This window comes from Rhea americana, unplaced genomic scaffold, assembly GCF_003343005.1.
Source record: "Rhea americana isolate MKP2758 unplaced genomic scaffold, rheAme1 scaffold_224, whole genome shotgun sequence".
Taxonomy (NCBI): Eukaryota; Metazoa; Chordata; class Aves; order Rheiformes; family Rheidae; genus Rhea; species Rhea americana.
In genome coordinates, this window is record NW_028186340.1 from 1,074,800 (window position 1) to 1,098,581 (window position 23,782).

General features: G+C 35.5%; 1 protein-coding gene across 1 annotated transcript in view; it reads left to right on the forward strand.

Moving 5' to 3' along the window:
• The window catches only part of LOC146595489 (uncharacterized), a gene marked incomplete at its 3' end in the record, with an annotated part of 408,834 nt that overhangs the window by 57,267 nt on the left and 327,785 nt on the right, over positions 1 to 23,782 (forward strand). The window contains exons 4-6 of the mRNA XM_085305610.1: positions 8,793 to 8,986; positions 10,203 to 10,330; positions 16,279 to 16,393. Coding sequence (XP_085161736.1) covers positions 8,793 to 8,986; positions 10,203 to 10,330; positions 16,279 to 16,393 — 437 coding nt within the window. The remainder of the gene's footprint in view (positions 1 to 8,792; positions 8,987 to 10,202; positions 10,331 to 16,278; positions 16,394 to 23,782) is intronic.

Here is a 23,782-nt window from a genome sequence, read left to right on the forward strand (position 1 = left end):
AACTCTGTTTGTTCTGGCTATTTTAATACTTCTGAATAGAGTGGTTAGTGAAGATAAGAAGTGAAACAAAGTTTACAAGTAGTCTTGATAAGTCCAGCACAACAAGGGCAAGTGCCGAGTCCTCACCTAGGGAGCAATAACCCTAGGCACCAATACAAGCTGGGGGGTGACGTGCTGGAGAGCAGCTCTGCAGAGAAAGACCTAGGAGTGTTGGTGGATGACAGGTTGACCATGAGCCAGCAATGTGCCCTTGTGGCCAGGAAGGCCAATGGTGTCCTGGGCTGCATTAGGAAGAGTGTTGCCAGCAGGTYGAGAGAGGTGATCCTGCCCCTCTACTCAGCCCTGGCGAGGCCTCATCTTGAGTCCTGCGTCCAGTTCTGGGCTCTCCAGTACAAGAGAGACATGGAGCTACTGGGGAGAGTCCAGCATAGGACTACAAGGATGATCAGAGGGCTGGAGCACCTGCCCTMTGAGGAACGRCTGYGAGAGCTGGGCCTGTTTAGCCTCCAGAAGAGAAAACTGAGGAGGGATCTTATCAATGTGTACAAGTACCTGGAGGGAGAGTGTCAAGGGGACAGGGACAAACTCTTTTCAGTTGTCCCGTGTGACAGGGCAAGAGGCAATGGGCAGAAACTGATGCACAGGAAGTTCTGCCTGAGCGTAAGGGGGAATTTCTTCCCTGTGAGAGTGACAGAGCACTGGCACAGGTTGCCCAGAGAGGTTGTGGAGTCTCCTTCTCTGGAGATCTTCAAGGCCTGCCTGGATGCAACCCTGTCTACCATGCTGTAGGTGACCCTGCTGATCAGGGAGGTTGGACTAGATGATCTCTGGAGGTCCCTTCCAACCTTACTAATTCTATGATTCTATGATTACCATATTTTTTTTCTGTAATAGGCTTTCCTCTGATTGAAGTTAAGGTTCTGTACATTGGTTTACTTTATAAATGTCTGTTTCCAAGTCTACTGATTGGAGGTTTGTATAAAGCACGTCAGTGAGCTCTGATACTGCCCGTTTGATCTAAAATTAAGATTTTAGCCCTTGTAGTCTTTCATGGAGATTTGCACTCTCTTTTCTGAGACTCAGATTTATATTGCCTTAAGTAGATTTCATTTTGATTCAAACTTTATTGAAACTTTGCATGCAGTAAAAAGGTATCATTCATTGTATTTGATAAGAAATTTATATGATGTGGCTAATACTGTATCCATACTTCAAAGATTCATGCTTTTAATTTATCATCAAAAATACTGGTATATTTTAGGACCTGGAAATATAAGGCAAGAGCTTGTGATTCAGTGCAGTTTTTAAATGGAAAAAATATGTTCTATCTACAAAGGAAATTGCTAAAAATCCATCTCAGTTTTGTGCTTAAAAAGTTATAAATGAATAAATTAAAAAAATAGATTGTTGATAAAAATATCCTGATAYATTTTACATGAGGAAAAAAGGAAAACATACTAACTCATGACAATTCCCCAAAGGAAGAATTCTATATTTAACAAAAAATCATTTTTCATAAAAGGTTCCATACCAAAAAATTATCTTTCTAATTTAATCTTTTAGACACATAAATAGTATATATTTTCAAATGTGTGAAATTTGATATTATGTTTTTTAAGACCAGATATTATTTACTGACAACTACTTTTGTCACAAATTAAATTTATCCATAGAGTGCATTTAACTCAGTCCCTTTGGGKGGGATTCAGTTTCCAGTTAAGACACCAGATTAAGCATTTGGATGTTTTTGTGTACTCGTTTACATGTGAGCAGTGTGTCTTGACAGCTATTACATTTAATTGAGCTGTAGTTGAAACTGCCGATTCTAGAGAGCTGCTTGTCTTGACGTGATACAGGTATCTACATCATGTAATTAGCGCTTGAAATTCCACTGACTGTATCTCTGTGGTGCCAGCCCAGAGCTGAACCCATGCTTCCAGCCTTTCGACATGGAGTTGTTAAACAATTTAATAAGGTCATACGATGTGTTAAGTCTTTTAAGAAAATTAWGTAATTTCACATTTGGTGGGAGATGTATAGCTGCTTGTTTAAACAGTTACATACTTAAACTCAGCAGCCCCATGCCCTGTCAGCGTAACTACTGACCTGAGCTCTTACCTAAATAGGGAACAGGATCAACTGAAAAGTATCCCAAGAAAAGTAAAAATTGTCATATTTCAGCCAGATTATTTCCCTGATGCAGTTTATTGTGGATCATGAACGATTGTGCCAGCACTGTGCAAGCGAAAACAGGAAGCGAGCAATTTAATTGAAAATTGGATGYCAGACTGTAACTTCAGAGAATATGGGGGGGAAGATGGTACATAACTTCACTAATTCAAAAAGAAATATTTACCTGGAGACTAGGACATATGATGAAATTCAGGAAAAAGATAACAAGGAGTGAACAAGATTAGATTAATTGTTAACTGACCTATGCAAACAGGGATCAGTTTAAGTACAGAAATACTTGATCAATTGAAATCTGACAGTTCTCAGATTAAGAGAGCCTTATTCTTTAATTAGTTTTTAAGTAGACAAGAGTGTTAAGCAGTAGTAATGACATAAGAGGTGGTTTTCTACAATTTCAGTGTGAAACTGAAATTATTACARTAACTTTCTAAACATTTCAATTATCAAATTTCTCTTCATTCCCAAACTGTTCAGTGCTTTCTGTGTATTTTTGGTATTTGATTTTAATTGCTAGAAACCACTTGTTTCACTTCAGCTGAAATCACTCTCCTACTAAATCATTTCTATTTGATAGTCACCGTGAGATGCAATTGCCCCATTCTTATTAAAATACAGATGAGTGAATATATATGGGTGTAATATATACTATTTCCTGAAATACTGTCTTCTCTGTCTTATGCATAACTCTTTTAAAAATCTTACTTTTTTCAGTAGAGAATTGACAGAGTAAGTGTACTGAAACTGTATTAAAAGATAATAGGTTAGGATAATCTTTCACATATTTTACTTGTAGATAAGTACTCATTTCAGCAGGGAAGAAAATGGATTTATAAATAGAAATCCCAAAGGAGATTTCCCTTAAAAATGATTTTATTTTACTCAGTAACCCTGGATATTTATGCAAATGGCACTACGTGGTTTCTTAATGAATTTAGTGATACCTATTAAAGATGTTAGTAATTGCCTTTGACTTTTAATGTGTTGTCCTTAGGACATGGTAGTGAAACTAATGACTTTTAGTAGGGATGCAGTTAAATGTAAACAAATAAGAAAGGATTGGGGTTTTTCTAGAGGAAGTTAATGAAGGATTTCATGGTCTTCAAATGTAAAATCAATAGAAAATGCTGAGAATTAAATTCAGTTACTTAAGTTAAAATTCATGAACTTTCACATAACTCTATGAGATACTCTTTGCTCACTCTGTCCTGCTTTTTTGATCTTCCATGATTTTTATTTCAATGAAATAAACAAATATTCACTGTATTGAAAGACCATGATGAACCCAGTCTACTAATGATGTCCTTAATTTCTTGTATGTTCCCCTGTAATCAGGAAATTCAATCAAGCTGATAACTGATTTTTTTAAAAAAATCTAAAAACTTCTTGAATCAACCATCTCCCATCAGATTATGGTCTCTGTTAACAGTGTTTATTTTACTGAGAATTTGAAGAATATATCATGGCTTTAATATATCATCAGCTAAACCTAAACAGCAAATGTCTTTTGGGGGGGGGATTTGACTGGGGAAAGAAGTACTTACATGTTCTGTTAAAATTGTTGTCAGCAGAAATATACAACACCTATGTTGAATTCTATGCCATTGGTATTGATATTAAAGAAAAACAGAAGGTTATACATCAAATTTATGCAGTTATAAACATTTACTTTATGCCTTGCAGAATTTCTACAAATATTTTCAGTATGCATTAGCAAATTAGATGGATATTTTTCCCAACTATTCATTACTTAAAAGATATTATTCTGCTGCAAAGGTATATACTTGGGTTCAGATTATACAGATTTATTTTTATCTTACTCCCTCTTTACMTTGCTTCCAACATTCAAATTTCAGTAAACATTAGTATGACCATAAAGTTAAGCATATACTTTTACATATGTAAACAAGAGGCACTGCTGATGACAAAAAGGTGTAAACTSTCAAATAGGAATTCAAAATGAATTCCTAATTTTGCACATCATTTAGGAAGTTTTGTGTACATTTTTAGTCAAAGTAGAAGAATAGATTTAAAAATTTAAAGGACCAATTCATCATCTGTTCTAGACAAAAGTTGTTGTATTGCTTACCTATATGTTGAGGCCTCTGTGTTGTGTATGGATAAAGTAGTATCTTWTTTTTTGAAAAATATCTAGCCTCAATGTGAAGATATCAGCAACTGAAGAATCCAATTCTTTCATGGGAGCCTGTAGCAGAAGCCTCACTGGTAAAAATGTATGAAGTATTCCTAACATTATTTGACCTAGCTTCTCTATTCAGTCATTTGCTTTCGTTACACCTCTCGACTGAATTGAAGAGCCCTTTAGTTCTGATGTTTTCTCCCTCTAAAGATTGGAGGGAGAAATCAAGTCACATTTCAGTCTTTAGAAAATAGATCGAGTGTGACATGAGGTTTGGGAGTGGTAGAATAAAAAGCTCAAAACACTAGTGCTCCACTTTGTCTCCAGAATTCCTTTTGTTGATTTGTCAGACTCGTTCAGGTGAAGGAGCACTGCTCTTGCTTGCCACAGAAGATGATGAATACAAGAAATTATGAAGTAAAGGAATGTCAAAGTCACAGGTAGTTCTAATGATTAAGAACCATTCCTGCTCAGAACTGAATTCTTCCTGAAAGATGTTAGAGAATTGATAGGGATTTCGTTGAATTCACTCTAGATAGTCATATGAAAGATGGGCTTTGTGTTTTAGACCATGAGTGCAGTTATTACCTCAGTGTTTTCACTTAGATTGATCCCATTGGATCTGATTTGATAATTGGCTTCCTATCTATACTGAAGCATTGTTCTTTCCAAATTAAGAAAAATACAATTTTTTGCCCTTTGGCAAGGTGCTTTCCAGAGTTAAAGAAGCTAAATCGTTCTTTTTCCACCTTTCTTTCCGGCCCTTCCTCTACTGTTTGCAGACTTAAGATTCAGCTTCCAAAAGTAGTTATTCCCTGATGCATCCCCCATGCTATGATTAACTTTATTTTTGTGATGATGGAGATGCAATAGGTCAATTCACACAGACTTTCATTAGCCATAGTAAGGACAGGAGGTAGGATTCAGAGGTAGAAACAATGACAGGAACAACTCAGTGGTCCATCTGGCTTGTAGAGCTACGTTTCTTGGCTTTCCTTTGGGTAGAATGATTGGAGTCACTGTTGGGCTGATCTGTCTTCTGTTGTGTAATGTGAGTTGATCRGGAGCACCTAACTTCTAAGTATACCCAAATCAAAGGAAAAAATCAATAGGATAAGCATTGAGATACACTCTCAGTTTCCATAAAGAGATCATCTCTGAGTGCTGCTGGTGTACAATACTGTTCTAAAGTATAACATGAAACCTAAACATCAAAACAGAGTAATGAGAAATAATTGAACRGTCACCTTTGTTTGGCATTGCAAGTGTTCATGTGTGTGATAATACTAATCAATGGCCTCAGTGTGAGGAATGTGTTGCTTTCTCYTGTCTAACAACATGCCCTAAAATCTGCAAGTTGCAATATATTTTTACTGTAATTTGGTTACTATGGTGATAAGGGTTAGCAACAAATTCAGAAAGCATTCTTTGAACATCCTCTGATAATAAAGTGAATAATATGTCCTAAAAGTACAATTAATTTTTCCTTATTGAAACAACCGTTTCCAATGAATACGAGAATGAGTGTTAAATAGGCAAAAGTTTAACTCATTTTCTGACCATAGGATTTGCTTGCAAGGTGTTGGCTTCATCAGCTATTTTTGTATATARCACAGACTAAGATATTTGGATCTCCTGGTACATGTTACTGCACATGCGTAAAGTTCCTGTATGTAGTTAGTATGTGTTTGCAAAAAAATGATACTCTTACCTACAAATTTGYTTAGAACAAATCAGCTACATTTACCTGGCGTTTTACAAATTTRAACAAAAACTTTGTTTGCTATCCCAAGACTGACTATCTTTTGTCATATATTATATATAATACATATTTTATATATATGATTATAATAGATATAGTCATATAGTTTTATGAATATTTTTAATAATTGGTTCAAGTGACTGATAAAATATGGCATTATTACATACCACTACATCAGAACAGATTTATTATGAAGTTAATTTTATTTCTACACCAAATAATTGAAAATGCTTCTGATTTAATATGCAAATATGTGGTAGGAAGCTGGCTTAAATCGGAGTTCATTCATAGGAGAATACCAAGTACAGCATATGAAAAAGCATATTTGGTATATAATTTTCCAAAAGTAAGTGGAACTGGATTCTTAGCTTCTATAATTCTGCTGTTTCTTTCATGTTGCCAAATTWAAAAAAAGTTTGTTGTCTCAAAATAGTTAGGCAACTCATATCTGCCAAAGTATGCAGGCAGATTAGTAGACCCTTGCCGGAGGTTATAATAATTGAACAGAACATGAGAAACTACTGGACATAACATGAGAAATTGCTGAGAATAGTAAATACCTGAGTGAAAAGCTGACAAAAGTTGCAGATAGTGCCACAAGCAATGACAGGATTTCACAAATGGTTAAGGAGAGTTCTGTGAGAGATGGCAAAACTTCACAAATGGTTAAAGGGCAGCACTGGGAGCTTTTTGAGAATCAGAAACTTGCAAGGCCCACAGTGCTTAGGTAACCATTTCAGTAATACCATATAAAACCAAGATTATCTAGGTTACCRTATTGGAAGTACTGAATTTGAATATGGGGTGGCAAAACTGAGGCCAGTATGGAAAAGGAATGGTAAAGGCTGTTTATTTGGGAGGAAATAAGGCCAAAGAAAGGTAGCATTCAAGGTAAGCAGGCTGCTGGTCTGAGTCCTGCCTCTGATCACTGCAGTCTCTACAGAACTCTTAACTATTTTCTGTGTGACTGTGTGTATGTGGTGGGGGAAATGTGCTTCACTAGCAGACTTCAAGCTGGACTAGCCAGCATGGAGGAGGACASCTACACCTGGGAAGACTCAAGGTCTGAGTTAGCAACTGAACAAGAGGCTCAGGATATGGGCATAGATACTATTTGAGGGATACATCTGTACGTTTAGAGAGCAAGGGGGTGTGCATGTTCTCCTGATGAGTTGGAAAGGAGGAAGAGATTCAAGCCACTTGTACTGCTCGTGTTCACATGAGTGCTGTTTGTGGCACCACAAAAGACCCTGTTCTCTGTGTTGATCCATGTGGCCACCATGTCAGTATTGGGTGCGCGTCTGTGTGTGAACATGAACATACCTGAGAATGCATTCGGCCTCACTGCTAGCTGGACCTATAAACAGGAATGGGGAAAATTTGGGGGGTCTGGAAGTCCTCTGGATTTGGCTTCCCATAACAATAAAGTCCGTGAAAAGGATGTTTAGTGGCTCTTGTCTTTTAGGACATTGGTTTCATTTCCCTCTTTCTCTCCTTGCCACAGAGGAGTTTACTCACTCACACACATTAATACCATATCATAGAATCATAGAATCATTAAGGTTAGAAGGGACCTCTGGAGATCATCTAGTCAAACCTTCCCACTCAGCAGGGTCACCTGCAGCATGTTAGACAGGGTTGCATCCAGGCGGGCCTTGAAGATCCCCAGAGAAGGAAACTCCACAACCTCTCTGGGCAACCTATTTCAGTGCTCCATCACTCTCACAGGGAAGAAATTCCCCTTCACGYTCAGGCGGAACTGCCTGTGCTTCAATTTCTGCCCATTGCCTCTTGTCCGGTCACACAGGACAACTGAAAAGAGTTTATCCCCTTGACACTCTCCCTCCAGGTACTTGTACACACTGATAAGATCCCCCCTCAGGCTTCTCTTCCCCAGGCTGAAGAGGCCCAGCTCTCGCAGCCGTTCCTCATAGGGCAGGTGCTCCAGCCCTCTGATCATCCTTGTAGYCCTATGCTGGACTCTCTTCAGTAGCTCCATGTCTCCCTTGTACTGGGGAGCCCAGAACTGGACACAGGACTCGAGATGAGGTCTCGCCAGGGCTGAGTAGAGGGGCAGGATCACCTCCCTCCACCTGCTGGCAACACTCTTCCTAATGCACCCCAGGAGACCATTGGCCTTCCTGGCCACAAGGGCACATTGCTGGCTCAAGGTCAACTTGTCATCCACCAGCACTCCCAGGTCCTTCTCTGCAGAGCTGCTTTCCAACAGGTCACCCCCCAGCTTGTATTGGTGCCTAGGGTTATTGCTCCCTAGGTGCAGGRCYCTGCACTTGCCCTTGYTGAACCTCAGGAGGTTCCTCTCTGCCCAGCTCTCCAGCCTGTCCAGGTYTCTCTGAATGGCAGCACAGCCCTGAGGTGTGTCAGCCACTCCTCCCAACTTGGTATCATCACCATATGTATTCACCAAAACAAACAGAACACGAAGGAAAATTTTATATTTTTCACTTTTTAGATGGTGATTGTTTACAGGTGTCCCAGTTAGTAACTGGAGCACCACAGTATGGGCAGTTTTTGAAAAAAACACAGTAGATAAAAGCATCTCCGTTCCTATGAAGTTAAAAACCGAATTAATTACAGTAAAAGGCAAACAAAACATAACAACAAGATAATTTTATGGGCAGCATAGTAAGAAGCATCCTTTACTCAAATACTCCCTATTGCTATGTTTGTTCATTATAGGTCCTTTTTGTGAGGAACCTGATGATCCTTGTGCATCTCAGCCGTGCCTGAATGGGGGCATATGCCAATATAATMAATCTGGATATGTTTGTGATTGTCCAGCTGGTTTTCTTGGTCATAAATGTGAAGTTGATATCAACGAGTGCTCTTCAACACCATGTCAGAACAGAGGTACATGTACTGATTTGCCAAATGTAAGTACAAACTTCAAAGCTCCATATTTGAATATAATGCCAAATCATTTAAATCTGATGTTAACTTTTAAAATTAGCTTTTCGTGATTCATGCATAAGCAAACTATTACCTGAATATGTAGTGTTTCTAATATTTCTGTGGTTAAACATTTTAAGCTCAGTTGTTTGGAGTCCACTTAAGAAACCAGCAGTATTGTTTCTTTTTTTTCCCCTCTAATAAAAAGCTTCTGATATAAAACAGGGTACATCRGAGTCTTTTTTATTAGTTATTGATTGTTTCCAACTGTTGTTTTTCCAGGTGGGATTTGTTTTTAATGACTTTTTTTCTCTCTCTTTTTTTGTTTCAAAATAGAATAAATTGATGCAGAGTAGCAGAAAGTTTGATAAGAKAGCCATATCTGGTAGCATTTCAAAACATATTGTTGATGTTCTTTTCGTTAGCTTTACTGCTATAGATGGGAATGATTAAACAGAGCCAAAATAGTGAAAGAAGAGCTCAAAAGTTCAGTTATTATATACCAGTGGATCAGTGATATATACTCACTTAGAGAGAAAAAAAGGGGCATCTATGTTACTGGACAAATTAATGGATTTCTAAATAATAAAATCTGTCTAAATATTCTGTCTATTTGCAGTTAATTCTTAGTAGATACACTAACAGATATATATTGGGTACTAACATGTATATTTTAAACAATCATTTCTGTAGACATAGAAATGGAGCAGATCATTTCATACCTAGAKAAATCTTTTAATAGATGTAAAACAAAGCACCTTTATAATGCTTATAGGACTAAATCTGAAGAAACACTTTTCTGAATACTGCAAAATTCACTGAAAGAATAAACACTGGAACAAATATAGAAATGAGGAAAAAACATAAACAAATTATAAAGCCCCTTCTTCATTCAGTTATGAAATCACACAGCCAGAGAATTTAGAGCTAGTGTATTTYCAATTAGCAAATTCAACTCTGGTATAATATGTGCTGGAAGGCCTGTTCCACTTGCCCTAAATTATGTTTGCAGCCTGTTTGGGACTACAGCTGTTTTTTATTATGTCTTTGTACACTGCTTAATATGATAGGCCCTGTTCTACTTAGGGTCTCTAAAGTAATGGAAGTAAATAATATTAGTAAATTATTATTAGTAAGTATGATTTATGAATTGTCTTGGATACAACAAATAATTATTTCCAATTTCCTTCTCTTCTATAGGATGTGGCATGTATCTGTCTGCCAATATTTACAGGCAAGTTCTGTGAGAGAGTACTGAATCCATGTGAACTATTTCCTTGTTTAAATAATGCGACTTGTGTAGAACAGCAGCAGAACTCTGATTGCCGGTAAGWTAAGAAGTTGTTTTATTTCAGTACTTCAGTGGATCACTTGATGATATGCCTCTGATTGCAGAAGGAAAATAAGTCTTTAGTAAGAGATGATACAGAAAACAATACACTTTAATTTTAACAGTTTTGGTGCTCTACCATAYGAGATTTCTTGAAGATTAGAAGACAGTCCTACAAAAAGATATAAAGCATTTGGGAAGCTATYAGTTGTTTCATCATGAATTCTGTAAGACCAAATGTATAAATCCTGATACACTGGAGACAGGTGAAACATTAAATTACAGCTGGCATTCACATTTAGAGTATATGATTATTATGTTATCTTTCTGAAAGGATAACTGTTCATTCCTAATTCATGAATGTGCATTAGTAGAACTCAGACTGATCCTTAAGTAAGCAGCATATTAAAAAGTGCTTTATTCCAAGAGGCCATGCTAGAAATCATCCCTTCACAAATAACAGAAGTGACCCATTAGATATATGATTTCAGTCCATTTTAAATAGTTCACAGGTATTTTCTTACACTATCAAAAAGTACAATTTGTATTCCTTGCATTTGCTTGACTTTCATCTGACTGCCTTAAAGTAAGTGCTGCTGMGCACTACTCAAGTGCAGTAAATAATCCCCAATTTTAGGATATTAATAAAAACAAAAAAAAAAATGAAAATTATGGTGTACAAAAGCCTGAAAACACATTATGAATGAACTTAAGAACTTGCAAACACATAACAGATGTATTTTAAATTGCTGAGATTATTGAATTGACAGTGTTACAGTCCAAAAGAAGAGATTCAGTTGAGAAGTGTGGACATTAAAATACATTTAAAACAATGCTTCTAATTTCCCCAAACAAGAAAAAAGAGATGATAGAATTTTATTTCTACTTAAACAATCACACAAACACAGAGTTAGGTCTTCCCATGTTGCTATGGCATGCATACAGGACAGAGCATAGATTGTTATGTTTTATTTACCAATACCTAAAATGAAGATACAAATTAATAATAATTTACTATTATATAGCCAGTCTTTTACACGGTATGCTGATGCATGCATTAATATGAAATTATGCCTGAAACTTATATTAAAAAATATGCATAATGTGAACAATGAATATAACTATGTAAGTTGCTTTTCTTGAGAAAATAAAAAAGTTCCTAACCATGTGTATAATTTAATAATMTCAAGTAATTTAAAATTCACAAAGCAAAACTGGGTAGGGGTGGTACATGAACCTTGTTGTACCATGAAAAATGGTAAATAGAAATAGCTATGGAAAGAGATAGGATGATAAAACAATCCTTCTAATGATCTAGTATTTTGGAGTAAGAGTGGCAGTCATTATTTTTACCAATATAATATAAAGTAAAAATGGGCAATTAAAAGTCTATTTATACTGATTATAATGAGACCCACTTAAATTATATACTTAAAGCTAGATTCCAGAGTTTGCTGTTATGGGCACAGGAAGGATAAATCCTGTTTTCTATTAACATCAATCATAAAAATCCAATCCAAAAATCTAAATTATTGTCAGTGGTGCCAAGATTTTACCTTCAATGTTTCTGTGCTATGCATGCGTTCAGTTGTTTGGTCTGTAAAATACATATTTATCAAGATAGGCAAGWCACATTGTGAAGAGCTAGTGTGAGAAATGAGAAGGGCAACAAGCCTGCTGTTTTTAACATCAGGAATCCKCTAGAACAAGGAAAAATGACAACCAAGGAGAACAACTTGAATACGTACAGTCAGGCAGAATGTATGTGTCAACTTCCTGTAACTTCAAGGGCTTGGCCCTAAACATCTTGCTTAAGTAAAAATCTAGTATTCATCCCACATAATTTTACCCTAGTATCTAATAGAGTAAGTTAAACAGCAGCTTCTTTTTGAGGGAAGAAGAGATTATAAGGCGATTCAACCCTTCTAAAGGGAACATGAATCACCTTCTGGGGGTTCCCATTTTCCTCTGTTCAGAGCACCTAGAAAACCTAGACTGCAGTCCTAAACTAGATACTAAATCTAGACTTTTAAAGTTAGATAGAGATGGATCTCATTCCTGATGACAGCATTGGAACTTAAGTTTCAGTACTAAGCTTTAGTTTTGAAATTTGCTCCCGRAAGGCTCCAGTCAGTGATCACAGTATTTTTTTAAAGTGTATTATCAATAAATTTATAAATATTTATTTATTTTTATGATATCTTTAAAATAAAATTATTTTTTACTACTTACTTAGAAATATTTTAAAACTATAAATTCTGGAGGTGTTTGTGCCTTTATAACTGGAATTGATTTAAGTGAGAGAAAGCTTTTGGAGGGGATATGAGTCAGATACTTTCCTCAAGAAGACCAGATTCAGGAATTTGGTGTGAGAGTTGCAATCTTGCAAGTAAGAGTGTTGAAATGTAGAGGAGATAAAAAGTCCTTGAGAGGGCAGTTCCAATCTACCCTAATGTCACAAGCAGAGTTAACATGAGAGCACAACGGTGATCATAAGAGCTTAGAAGATTGCAGGATCAAATTTAAATAGTTTCTAGGTCATCTGTGAGTGACCAGCTAGGATAAGTGTCCTTAGGTTTGCCTCAGACTATTAAGTTTTCCAGTTCATTTTTAGTTTCCAGGAAGTAAATACATTTCATATTCCTTAAAAAATTATAGCTGCCAGAATCATAATAGGATCAACTGTCAGCAGATTTTACTATTTTTAGGATCTACAATTCTCTTTGTAAATTTACATCTTGYATTAGCTACCTGGATAACAGAGGATGTCAGAAAAGCTATAAGAACAGTTGTTTAACAGTTTCAAATTTATTAAGTCACACAATTGGAAACTTTCTGACACTGTGAGTCATTCTTTCTCTATAATTCATGTTACACAAAGGAAGACTACCATTAACAATGTTTCTTTATTCAAGAGRTTTGGAGTTGGTCGTTAAAAGTTTTAAGTGAAGGTTTTGTTTCCTTCTCAGTAATTGCTGTATTCATCTTGATTATTTTCAGATAACGTAGATTATGACTATGACTGGTTACTCCACAAAAAGCATGTTTCATGTAGTGTAATTCTACTACCTGATCCACTTTTCTTTTGAATAGCATTTAAAATGGATGTAGTGACACCTCACATGTACATACAAATTCCAGTAAGAGTTGACTTGATAATTTTACTCTCTTTTTTTATTTTGTGTTAATTGACAGTATTTTATTTGCTTCTCCTCATGCTCAAACTGCATTCTTCACCACCTCAGCTTCTATCTGCTTATTCTTTCTTATTTTGGAAAGTAGTTGTTTTGCATTCYAAACATACACTCAATTTAATTTTCTTCACTTTAATTATGATGTATGACTACCTTGTATCCTAACTCCATCCTTTCAGTCTTGATATCATGTGCTAAGAATCTGATAGTAGCATTTTTTCTTAAATGTCAAAAGTTAAGGTGAATTCAAATAGGCAGTGGATAAGGGTATCCATCACAACAAATTGTGATTGTTGATTTTGTATCTGCCTCTATTATCCATGTTCTTTGTGACACTAAAAAGACACACAACAATGGGAAAGGGTATTCTGAGAAAATTTATTTTTTAATGTTGTTTTTGCAACCTTACTGTCAACTTTCCTGCTGTTAATTTACCYTTACCTTTTCTCACATTGGCTTGTCTATTGCAAAACAACAAAACTGAAACTAAGAAAAATGAGCAAGTAGAAAAATTAGAAGAAACAATTTAAAAATTGGTTTACTAAATTTTCTATTTTATGAAACATAGATTACCCAAATAAATAAATGGAACCAAGAAAACTAGAAGCTCTCTCACCTGACTTCAGACCAGTTCTCAGCCAATTTTATAGTTGAAAGCAAGTCAGTAAATCAGATTTTATAATTGACTTGCTCTGACCGATTAGTTTTTAAACATTATTTTAAAATGTAATTATAAAAAGGAAACCATATCACATTTTTTTACTTTATACCCTTTTATACATAAACATAATACATGAATGAATGCTGCTGTATTATAAAGGACAACTAATATATTATCTGGTGATCAGAATCTCCTTGTTTAGAGTGGAAAATAAGTATGTAACTTTGAACAAGATGAAATAAAAACACCTACGCATTATGAAAAACTTGTAGCTACAAAAATTGAACTGCAAATTTGGTAAGAAATKTGGTAAGTCCTTTGCTAGGACTTCATTTCCAAGTCCTTGAAATGGTAGCAGTATAATTACAGGGTTTGCATATAGGAATTTTTTTCAAGAGGATAATGAGGTTATGTATATATAGAGGGAGAGAGCATTGCWACCTGCAATGCAAATCACATAGAGGAGTGTGCCATGGGTAAGTCTCTAGTGGTCTTAAAAAAAAGCAGCCTTGGAAACATGTAGGTAGAGGTTTTTCCACCTACTTCTGTGCACATGGTCACATACTTAACCTGTGTGTAGACTGTCCAGGGGCTTCTGGTGACATACAACCCATTTTTGTACTTCACCACAAGCTAATAAATGACTTATTCTGGACATAGTAGATGGATTATCTTTGTGCATCCCTCAGAGGCATAGCCATACACACTGATTAGTCATCTTYAGAATTCTTTAGTTGATTCAGAAAACTCAGTTAACTAAGACATTTTCTATTGAATCGTATTGTCTGCACTGTATTTTAATTGAAAATATATCCTTTACTGGTGTATGTTATACAATTGTGAGAGGTTTCATGCATTATGAAACCAGAGATAGCATTATTTTTTTTAAATGGGGAAATGTAAGTGACACAACTGAATATTGCACCCACTGGGATCAAGAGCATAGAAAAAATGAAAGCAATATTTATCATCTTCATGATACTCAGTTTCTGGGATGAGTCATTAGACAGAGTACCTCTCAGAATATGCTGAAGAAACTTCTCATCCATTATCTTTGAATTTCTTCACAAATAGAATTTTTCAGCTGACTGGTCATTCCCCATCTCTGCTACTTAAACCTTTTCTTTATGTGCTACCAGAAAGATCCTCTGAACAGAGTAATATGCTAATCATGTATATAAATACAAGCAAGAGTGAATTTGACAGGAATTACATATCCATCAAAAKGCATAAGAGAGTTTTTGCAGTCTGGCTTTTACTTTTTGTGCTTTTTGAGCAAGATATTTGAGAAACAATCAAATATTTATTTGTTCTGCAATGTTTCATTATTGCCTTTGAATAAAACTTGCTTACTCTCTGTTTGAATCTCATCTTTTTTATTGCATAAGGGATTTTTTTTTAACACTAGAGAACTAGATAGGATTTTCTCCTACTAATGACATGAAGTATAAGACATGTCTGCTTCTCCTTTTACCATAGAAGCATTAGCCATGGCTCCATTGTCATCACATAGAACTAGCAAACTGTCACAAGAAAGAATGCTAGTTTTCTTCTTTAAAATAAAGTACCGTATTATAATTAAGCAAACACCAAAGTAACCATGCATTGTCCTGTGCATGTGTTCCTCACATTGTTCCTTCATACCTAAGTGTGTCATTACTGAATACTCTTTGCTAATCATCTTTAATGATCRATGCTAACTATTTTAAGTCTTATTTATCATCATATTTTTCTGTTTTTTCTCTCGTGTTTTAATAGAGCCTTCCTTTCTAATACATTTGTAAACCTTGTTTATGGTTTTATGTTAAATATCACCTCATTCAAGGTTGTTTCAGATTGTGGAAGATTATATGAAGTGTTGGTGTACAAATATTTTAATTAATGAAAAATTTTATTTTATGTAGAAGCAAAAATATCCAGAATCATGCAACTGATTGTTAAATACTTGAAAAAATGTTCTGTATATTTTAAATAATATATAAGGTCTGTTTTGTTACTACAAGAACACTGTTTAATAGAATTATGTAATCTAATTAAATGTGATTAACTTTTAAAATACAAGTCCTCTAAAATTCACTGATGCATTTGCAGCTGCATGCCAGGATTCACTGGAAAGAACTGTGAGGAAGTAATTGACTACTGCAGGCTGCTCAGCATCAACTGTYTGAATGAAGGATTGTGTCTTAATATAATTGGAGGATTCACTGTAAGTAATTTAATATATGTTAAACTAATTCAGTGCTCCAAAGTATAAAAGCTTCAGACGACTAGAACTTGAAATGAATTCAGTATTCTAAGAGACAAGAGGGACACAAATTTATGTTTGTTATTTATTTAAATCAATAACACGAAGAGTATCCACTTTGGTAATACGGATTTTTTTTTTCTTTTTACTTTTCTATTGAGACTGTGTTTTGTACTTTATCAAGGAAGAGAACTGAAGAATATTTTTTGTAGTAGAAAGAATATATAACTAATTGCAGGCCAGTACTATTATCCACATAGATGATAATCACAGCTATGTTGCAGTCTTCAAAAGTACATTGCTTGAATTGAGTACATCTGTTGTTATTGTTTAACCAGAAAAAAAAATTAGCAATGTAAATGTAAGTATATTTAAGGAACATCTAATATAAACTTAGAAGTTTGATGATGAAACTGCAGTGTGGTGAGGTTACTTATAGTTTACAATTTTCAAAAACATAATTCTGCTTGTTTTAAGTAGATACCCAAGGTATCTACTGAAAGTGTTGAGAAAAATCTGTCTTGTATCCACATTCTTCCAGCCATAGCTTGGCAAAGGAGAGGGAATGATAGTTTGTCCTGTAGCAGTAATTGGGAACAATTTAAAGGAGACTCCAAAAGCTAATCATTTTGCAACTACAGGAGGCGATACACACTCTTTCAACTTCTCCGTTACTAGGAAGAGTAAATGATACTTTTCCTGAAGGAGATAGATGTGTTCCAAGTCAGGTGTTGCGGCAGGAGTAGCACAACTGCTTTATATTACTATTACTGTATATTATTATCTATTACTGTATGTAAGTTTTAATCCCCTGCAGTCTGTCAGTGATGAGATAGAATGGGATCTATTCTGCACTGGAATACTGAAAAGGGAATCTGAAAACTAGTTAAAGGGTCCTATTTTTATGTTCAGATGAGCCCTCTGAGTCTGAATCTCACTAGCTTTCCTGTAGGCACAAAAGCTAAAAAGGCATAGGTATTTTCTCCCCAGTGCTTTACGGTTGTTTCCTTGTGTTTGGTCATATTCCTTGTATCTCATCTGATCTGGAAATGAAAGATGTTCAGAGTTTCCAGTCATTCATTTGAAGTAGACAGCCTATATTTTTGCACTTAGATCTGTATATAAGTTCAAGCAGGTTAGATAGCGTCATGGACCTTTCACATCTCACTGAGAATCAGGCTCATAGCACTGTCAGATAAATCATGCTCTCCCAGAGTGTTGCTTCTTACCCTTTCCCTTAGTCCCTGTTCTTAATTGCCAGAAGCAACTGTTTAGCTTGACCTTTTATACCTTAGCTCCTTGCACATCCACAGATAGGTAATCAGATCTGTGACAGCTCAGTAACAAGAATTTTATTTAAGAGCATGAAAAAGTTGTGTAAATGATAAGAAGTTAGTAAGTACTCTTCAGGTAGAAACAAATAAATTGCATCTGCTCAATTCTGAGTTCTGATTCAGAGTCCAGAAATGTATCAATAATGGCTTCACCACGTTGGTAGTATTAYAAAGTATGTGCTTTTAAAATTTGTGTTTTCATAATAATTTATCATACAACTTGTAAATACGTATTAATCAGAATAATAGCACTTAAACATAGGATCCTCTTTAACACTAAACCTGAAGTAATTTGCAAAATACTACATGTGATTTATACAGAGTGCTGAAGGATATTCTATATCCTTAGAAGAATATAGTCTTGCTCTGTTGTATACAATATATAATATGCCCATATAAGAATAAAATAGATGACTAGGAATTATCTTACTCTGAAAGTCTGCCTCTCCAAATTGTTGAGAATGGATGAACCAAACAGAAACAYGGAGCCTAGTTCTGCTTGATTTGAAGTAAGCGGAGTTATGAAAAGACTACATTGATTTAAAGGTGTTTGTGTCTCCCAGTTAACTTATCTACATGCTAGGAATATTCCAAAAATATTRGAATCAAGACAAAAACAATGCTTTTACCTCTTTACAACTGTTTATTTCTTGTATCCACTTAATCAAGTAATAACAAAAATTACAGCATAAGAATTAGGATGCGAAAGAGGTTTAATAATCAAAGTACAATGTGTGTGATGCAGACATCAAAGTGAATATTAAGCTTGAAGAGAAAATGAAAAATACAGCCTTAGGAAAGCAAACAAAGTAATACAGACGCGAAATAGATATCTAATATAAATGTTTTCATAGGATCCTCAAAAAGAAGCTTTCATGACCAGCGTAACATGTGATACCTGCTTAGCAGATACAGAATTAGTCTATAAGATACAGCAAACTGAATTGGTGCAGCAAAGGCTTGATTTTTCTACTTCAACTTTGATGCCTGCAGAAGTGACTGGTAGGATAGAGTATCTGCTGGAGGACTCATATGACAGGCTTTGAGGATTGACAAATGAGATTGAAGACAACTTTGAACTCATGGTAGATGTTAGATCTGACATGAGATCCATCACATTGTTGATTAAGAAAGAAAGACAATCTCTGTAGTCAGATAGAAAACTAAGTTGATACAATACTTGTATACAGAAGCCTTTGTATAGGGACATACTTCTCTGACTGTCAGTAGAAGGTAGTCTACTACATCATGGACARTTCTACTACTAAGCTATTTAAATGAGCCTGAAAACTGTAAAACTCCATTAACAAGGATATGGGATACCAACATTTTTAAAATACATTCTCAAAAGAACAAATCTGGAGATTTCTGCAGATTCGCAAAGCATTCCTTGGGCTGTCACTTTTGCCRGAACAAAGGTACCCACTATACTTAAAATATTTAATTCTCAGTACCAAAAATTGTTGAAATCATGTTAGCAAAGAAGCACTAACAGCACTGCATGTAGTTCTGTGCCTCTGCTCCTTTCATGCACTACTGACTAAAGCAGCAGCATTTCCAAAAATTGTTAGGTAATAAAATATGACGTAATGCAGCATGTCAGTAGGTTTCAGTCAGGTCAGGAAGACCAAGTCAACAGCTGTCATGTCCTAATGAATTAACTCCATCAAACATTAAATTTTATGAAGATCTATTATAGTGGGATGCAAAATCCAAAATACAGAAGGCTGAAGAAGTTACTGTGGATTGCTTCTAACAATAGCCGTCCAGCACACTCATTCCACTGGTATTCAAACACTGGCAAAAGGATTATATTTTCCAGAGTTGCCGTGAATAATTACAGTAGAAGAAATCACTTTGTGTTAGTTCTGTGGAAGATCAAAGATAGGATGTTTACTCTGTTGGATAGTTTCTAAAATTCGGAAAGATAGAACTGCAATCTTGCCTCAATTTGGATGTCATTTGAACATAACATTTGAACAGGTGGCAATTAGAGCATTTGAACATTAGAGATCTTTCTCTTTCACAAAATTCTACTATGTTAAATGATACCATTTACTATTGACTTGTCAATTATTGCAAGAACTCATACTGATTAACTTCTGTCTTCTGTTTTGCAGTAGGTATGTTGAAACTTTTTTATCTATATAATCACTGCTGAACTTCTGAGGAAAATCTAATAAATTAAATTTTCCTTGTCATCTTTTACATATTTTTAATTAATGCTATCCTGGTTCAGCAATTTCTGTAATCGTTTGTACCTATTCAGTAGTAGAAGATGGGGGCCACTGTTTTAGTGAAAATTTTAAATTATAACAGCTTTAACAAAAAAACATAGCTCTAAAATGACAGCTACTTAAAGTGTGAACCAATTGTAGGTTCCAGCAGAGCCTATTCAAGGAAACAATTCATTTTACATTATTTTGACAATACAATAAGCTTCTTCTTAAAAACATTTCAAAAAATCTGCCCACAGAGAYACATTTCAGAAGATATTCCTCTTCTTATGGAAACTTTTATTTTTTCTAAGTGGATTTTATACATGAAAAGTCAGTGTTCTTAATTTGAAATTGATAATATCTCTTCTGTACTTTTAATTTGAAAATCTAAACCAATTTATAACTATGGATATCTCTTATCTTTATTTTTATGTGAAGATGGGTAAAAACTGAACAACTCCAAAGGACAGCTGACAGGAAAGAAAGACATGTTGTGTTTTTTTTTTTTTAATGATAACCATGCAGCTGCCTCATGGCAGTCTTGGGGAAAAGAGGCCTGGGTTTGGGTAGAATTTCTCCCAATGAATTAGAGTGGCTCAGCAATGCCTCCTTCGTTCATACACATATACAAGGAGAATGGACAGTAGAGGCAGGTAAAGGAGGCATACAAACAAAAATCATCTGGAGACTGTACATCTTTCCTCTAGCTCCAAAGGTGAAATCAGATACCCAGTCATTTATTTACCCATGGCAAGTAGTTTAGATCAAAGCAGAAGGAATCATCATCTATGCTATATACTGTTTCTTCYCTCATCATTTGTATTAAAGCAAAAACAAAAACAAATCAATTATCAAATTTCAGAAAGCCTAGAAAGACTCAGCAGTTTCTAGAACATAACAGTGGGAAGGGTGAGGATATAAAGACTGTCAAATTTCTGACACACCAACTGTCTTTACCCTCTCGGGAGAGACAAGAGGTTGTGTTGTTTTAACTATTTAATTGCATAGAATTTAGAAAGCTCCTGGGCAAATTATGACTACCTACTGAAGAACATTTGAGGGAGAAGAAAGTGCAGTCCCATAGCAGCTGCAAGCTACATCTACACATTCCCATTTTGGCTCTGTTACACACTTCCTATGCAATGGCTAAATGCAGATTTAAAACACATTCCTTTTCTTGCAGGGTATAAAAATACTCATAGCATTTTTTACCTAACAGCTTTTTACTATGTTATGTGCAACTATCTATCAACTGGCATGGTTCTTACAGTGTATCCAAGGCTATTTTGTCAATAAGCCTTTTTCCAATCATCCTCACAAACCACCGCTTTGTGGAAAATTTAGTGCTTTTTCTTAACAAAGGAACTGGGTTATATAGACACAAAAATTGAAGCAAAAATATGAAATAAAAAGTAGTGTCCATAGTGAAGTCCATTTTCATTTGACTGCTCTTGAGACTAGGACTAAGCAAAACATACATACTGTTTGAATAGCTGTGTTGGCAAGCGAATACATRCTAAAGCATCATTAAAGAAAGAGACAGTAATCTGTGCTAACATTATGGGTTTTACAATTACACCCACTGTTGGTCATTCAAAGCAAGTATTTAAATTTTCTCTGAGAAGCAGTACTGATACTGAAATACAAGATTTTATGTTGAAATCGTTGTCAACTGATGTCCTAGTGCCTTCCAGAGGAGCAGCAGGAGCTGTTGCTGGTGTGTGGCAGSCATTCATGCAGTGCACTGGAAGTAGACTGTGCTGTTAAGGAGGAGCAAAGCGAAGCAAAAATAAATGTACATGCAGTATATGTGCTCTGTGAACATGGCTATTTGCAGAGCCCTGGGAACTATACATTAGTAAAAAATTGTACATATTAACCAAGACTAAACCAAAAATCACCTAATTATGTATCAATGGGATTACCTGTTGGGGAATTGCTCCTCAGTCACTCAGTCTTTGGTCTTCACCTACTGTAACAGGAGAGAGAAATTAATGTAATAGAAAATGTAGGTAGCTAGAATCTTGCCCTGCAGATGGCTCTGTGGCTGTTCGTGTTAAATGCTTTCAATCCTTCTCCTCACAGCTGTATATCAAAGCATAGCAAGAAAAAAAGGGTTTTTTGGTGAACCTGAGGTATTTTAATAACGAAGTGTGAACTGAGAAGATACAAGGTTGGTAAAGTAAAATTGCGAGTATAAATAATTAAAGAAATAGTAACAGCAAAGGTCACACCATTGCAGTTTAAGYTTAAAAAACATGTGTGATGCCCAAAGGTTAGTGTTCTCTGCTAGCGTGGAAGAGGTGTACAAACTAACACRGATAAGTAAGCGTTCACTGAAGACAATGACTGAAGTTCCCTCTGGGGAGGGAGAAAGGAGGAGAAGGGAGGGAACTTCTCTTGCCTGTGCAGCTTTCTCTCTTTTTGCAGTTCTGAATACTGGAAGGTGGTTAGCATTCAACAAAACGTGAGCGGAAATTGCAGACAGGCAGACAAGGCTCTAAATTTCATTACTAAGCAGATGCAGTTCGCCCTTATGAGTGCAGAAGCAAGCCCATAACCCAATGTTAGACTGGAAATCAATCTACTTYGTTTCAGAAGTGACAAGCAGTGCCAGGCAGTGTAGTCCTGCAGTAAGTTCGAACCATCCTAAATGGCTCTTGTGCARACTGCTGCCACTGCTCTACCTTTCCACTTTGTAAGTTGTTCCCTGAAGAGGCTCTCTCAGTCCTAATGCTCTTTGATAATAGTTTGTCCCCAGAAGTCTGGTTGAATTCATACCCTATAAATAAAGCATCTCTATGCAGAATTAGCATATGCATAACATGCTATGCAGAAAGGCATCTTGAGAATCTGGTTATATCAGTCACACTGCTTTGATCTCATAGCCCTGAGAAGGCCTCAGACATGCTCTTAGGGAAGCTGTTTTTATCTATTGCATGAGAGAAGAAATAGATAACACATCCAGAATGAAAAGGAAGTATTGTCGAGAGAAAATATTACCTTGTTTAACAAATACAGTTCTTAAAATAAAAAAAATAAGCCACTAGGGCTCTTTTAAAACCCTCTACACTGTATCAATCAACATTTGTTTTCTGAGTATAAAAAAGCCTTAAGGAAACAAATATTTAATATGTTTGGCATACTATGTATTAAAGCATTTGGTTAGAGTGATAAAATTGTTATGAATATTTATAACAGCTCTACAAGCAAAGCTAAAAGCAATGAAAATGGGCACTGCAAAATYGACTGCTCTCACATGTAACTTTTATATTTATTTACAACATACGAAATAGATTATTGACATTTTCCTTTAAAAAACTTCTTGAGTCTCTCCTACTGTTTTCTCCTTGTGGACTGTCTGAGCAATATAGTTCCATGTCTGCGAAGCTGCTTTGTCACTGTTGTTAATTTTACTGATACTTCTCCTGTACTCGTCCTTCCAGCTGTCTGTCCAAACAACAGCAGTTCAAAGTCCGACTCTTCCAAGAGCTGCTAGTTGTGCACTAGTTAATCAGTCCATTTCCTTCCACACAGTACCTCTAATTCTACACAAGTGTTCACATAAATCTTAAAATATCTTATGCAGTTCTGTGCTCTTCAGTATTTAATTTCATCTTCATCTAAACCTTTTCCTGCTTTTGTTATTCCATTGAAGTAAACGGTATCAAAGTATTCTAGATAYATCTAATACTTGCTGTTAAGTATCTCAGAGAAGTACAAAAGTTAATGAACAGAAGATTTTTTCCTATAATGAGCTAAATATTGTTTGCTAATTGTTAATTTCAAAAGAAAAT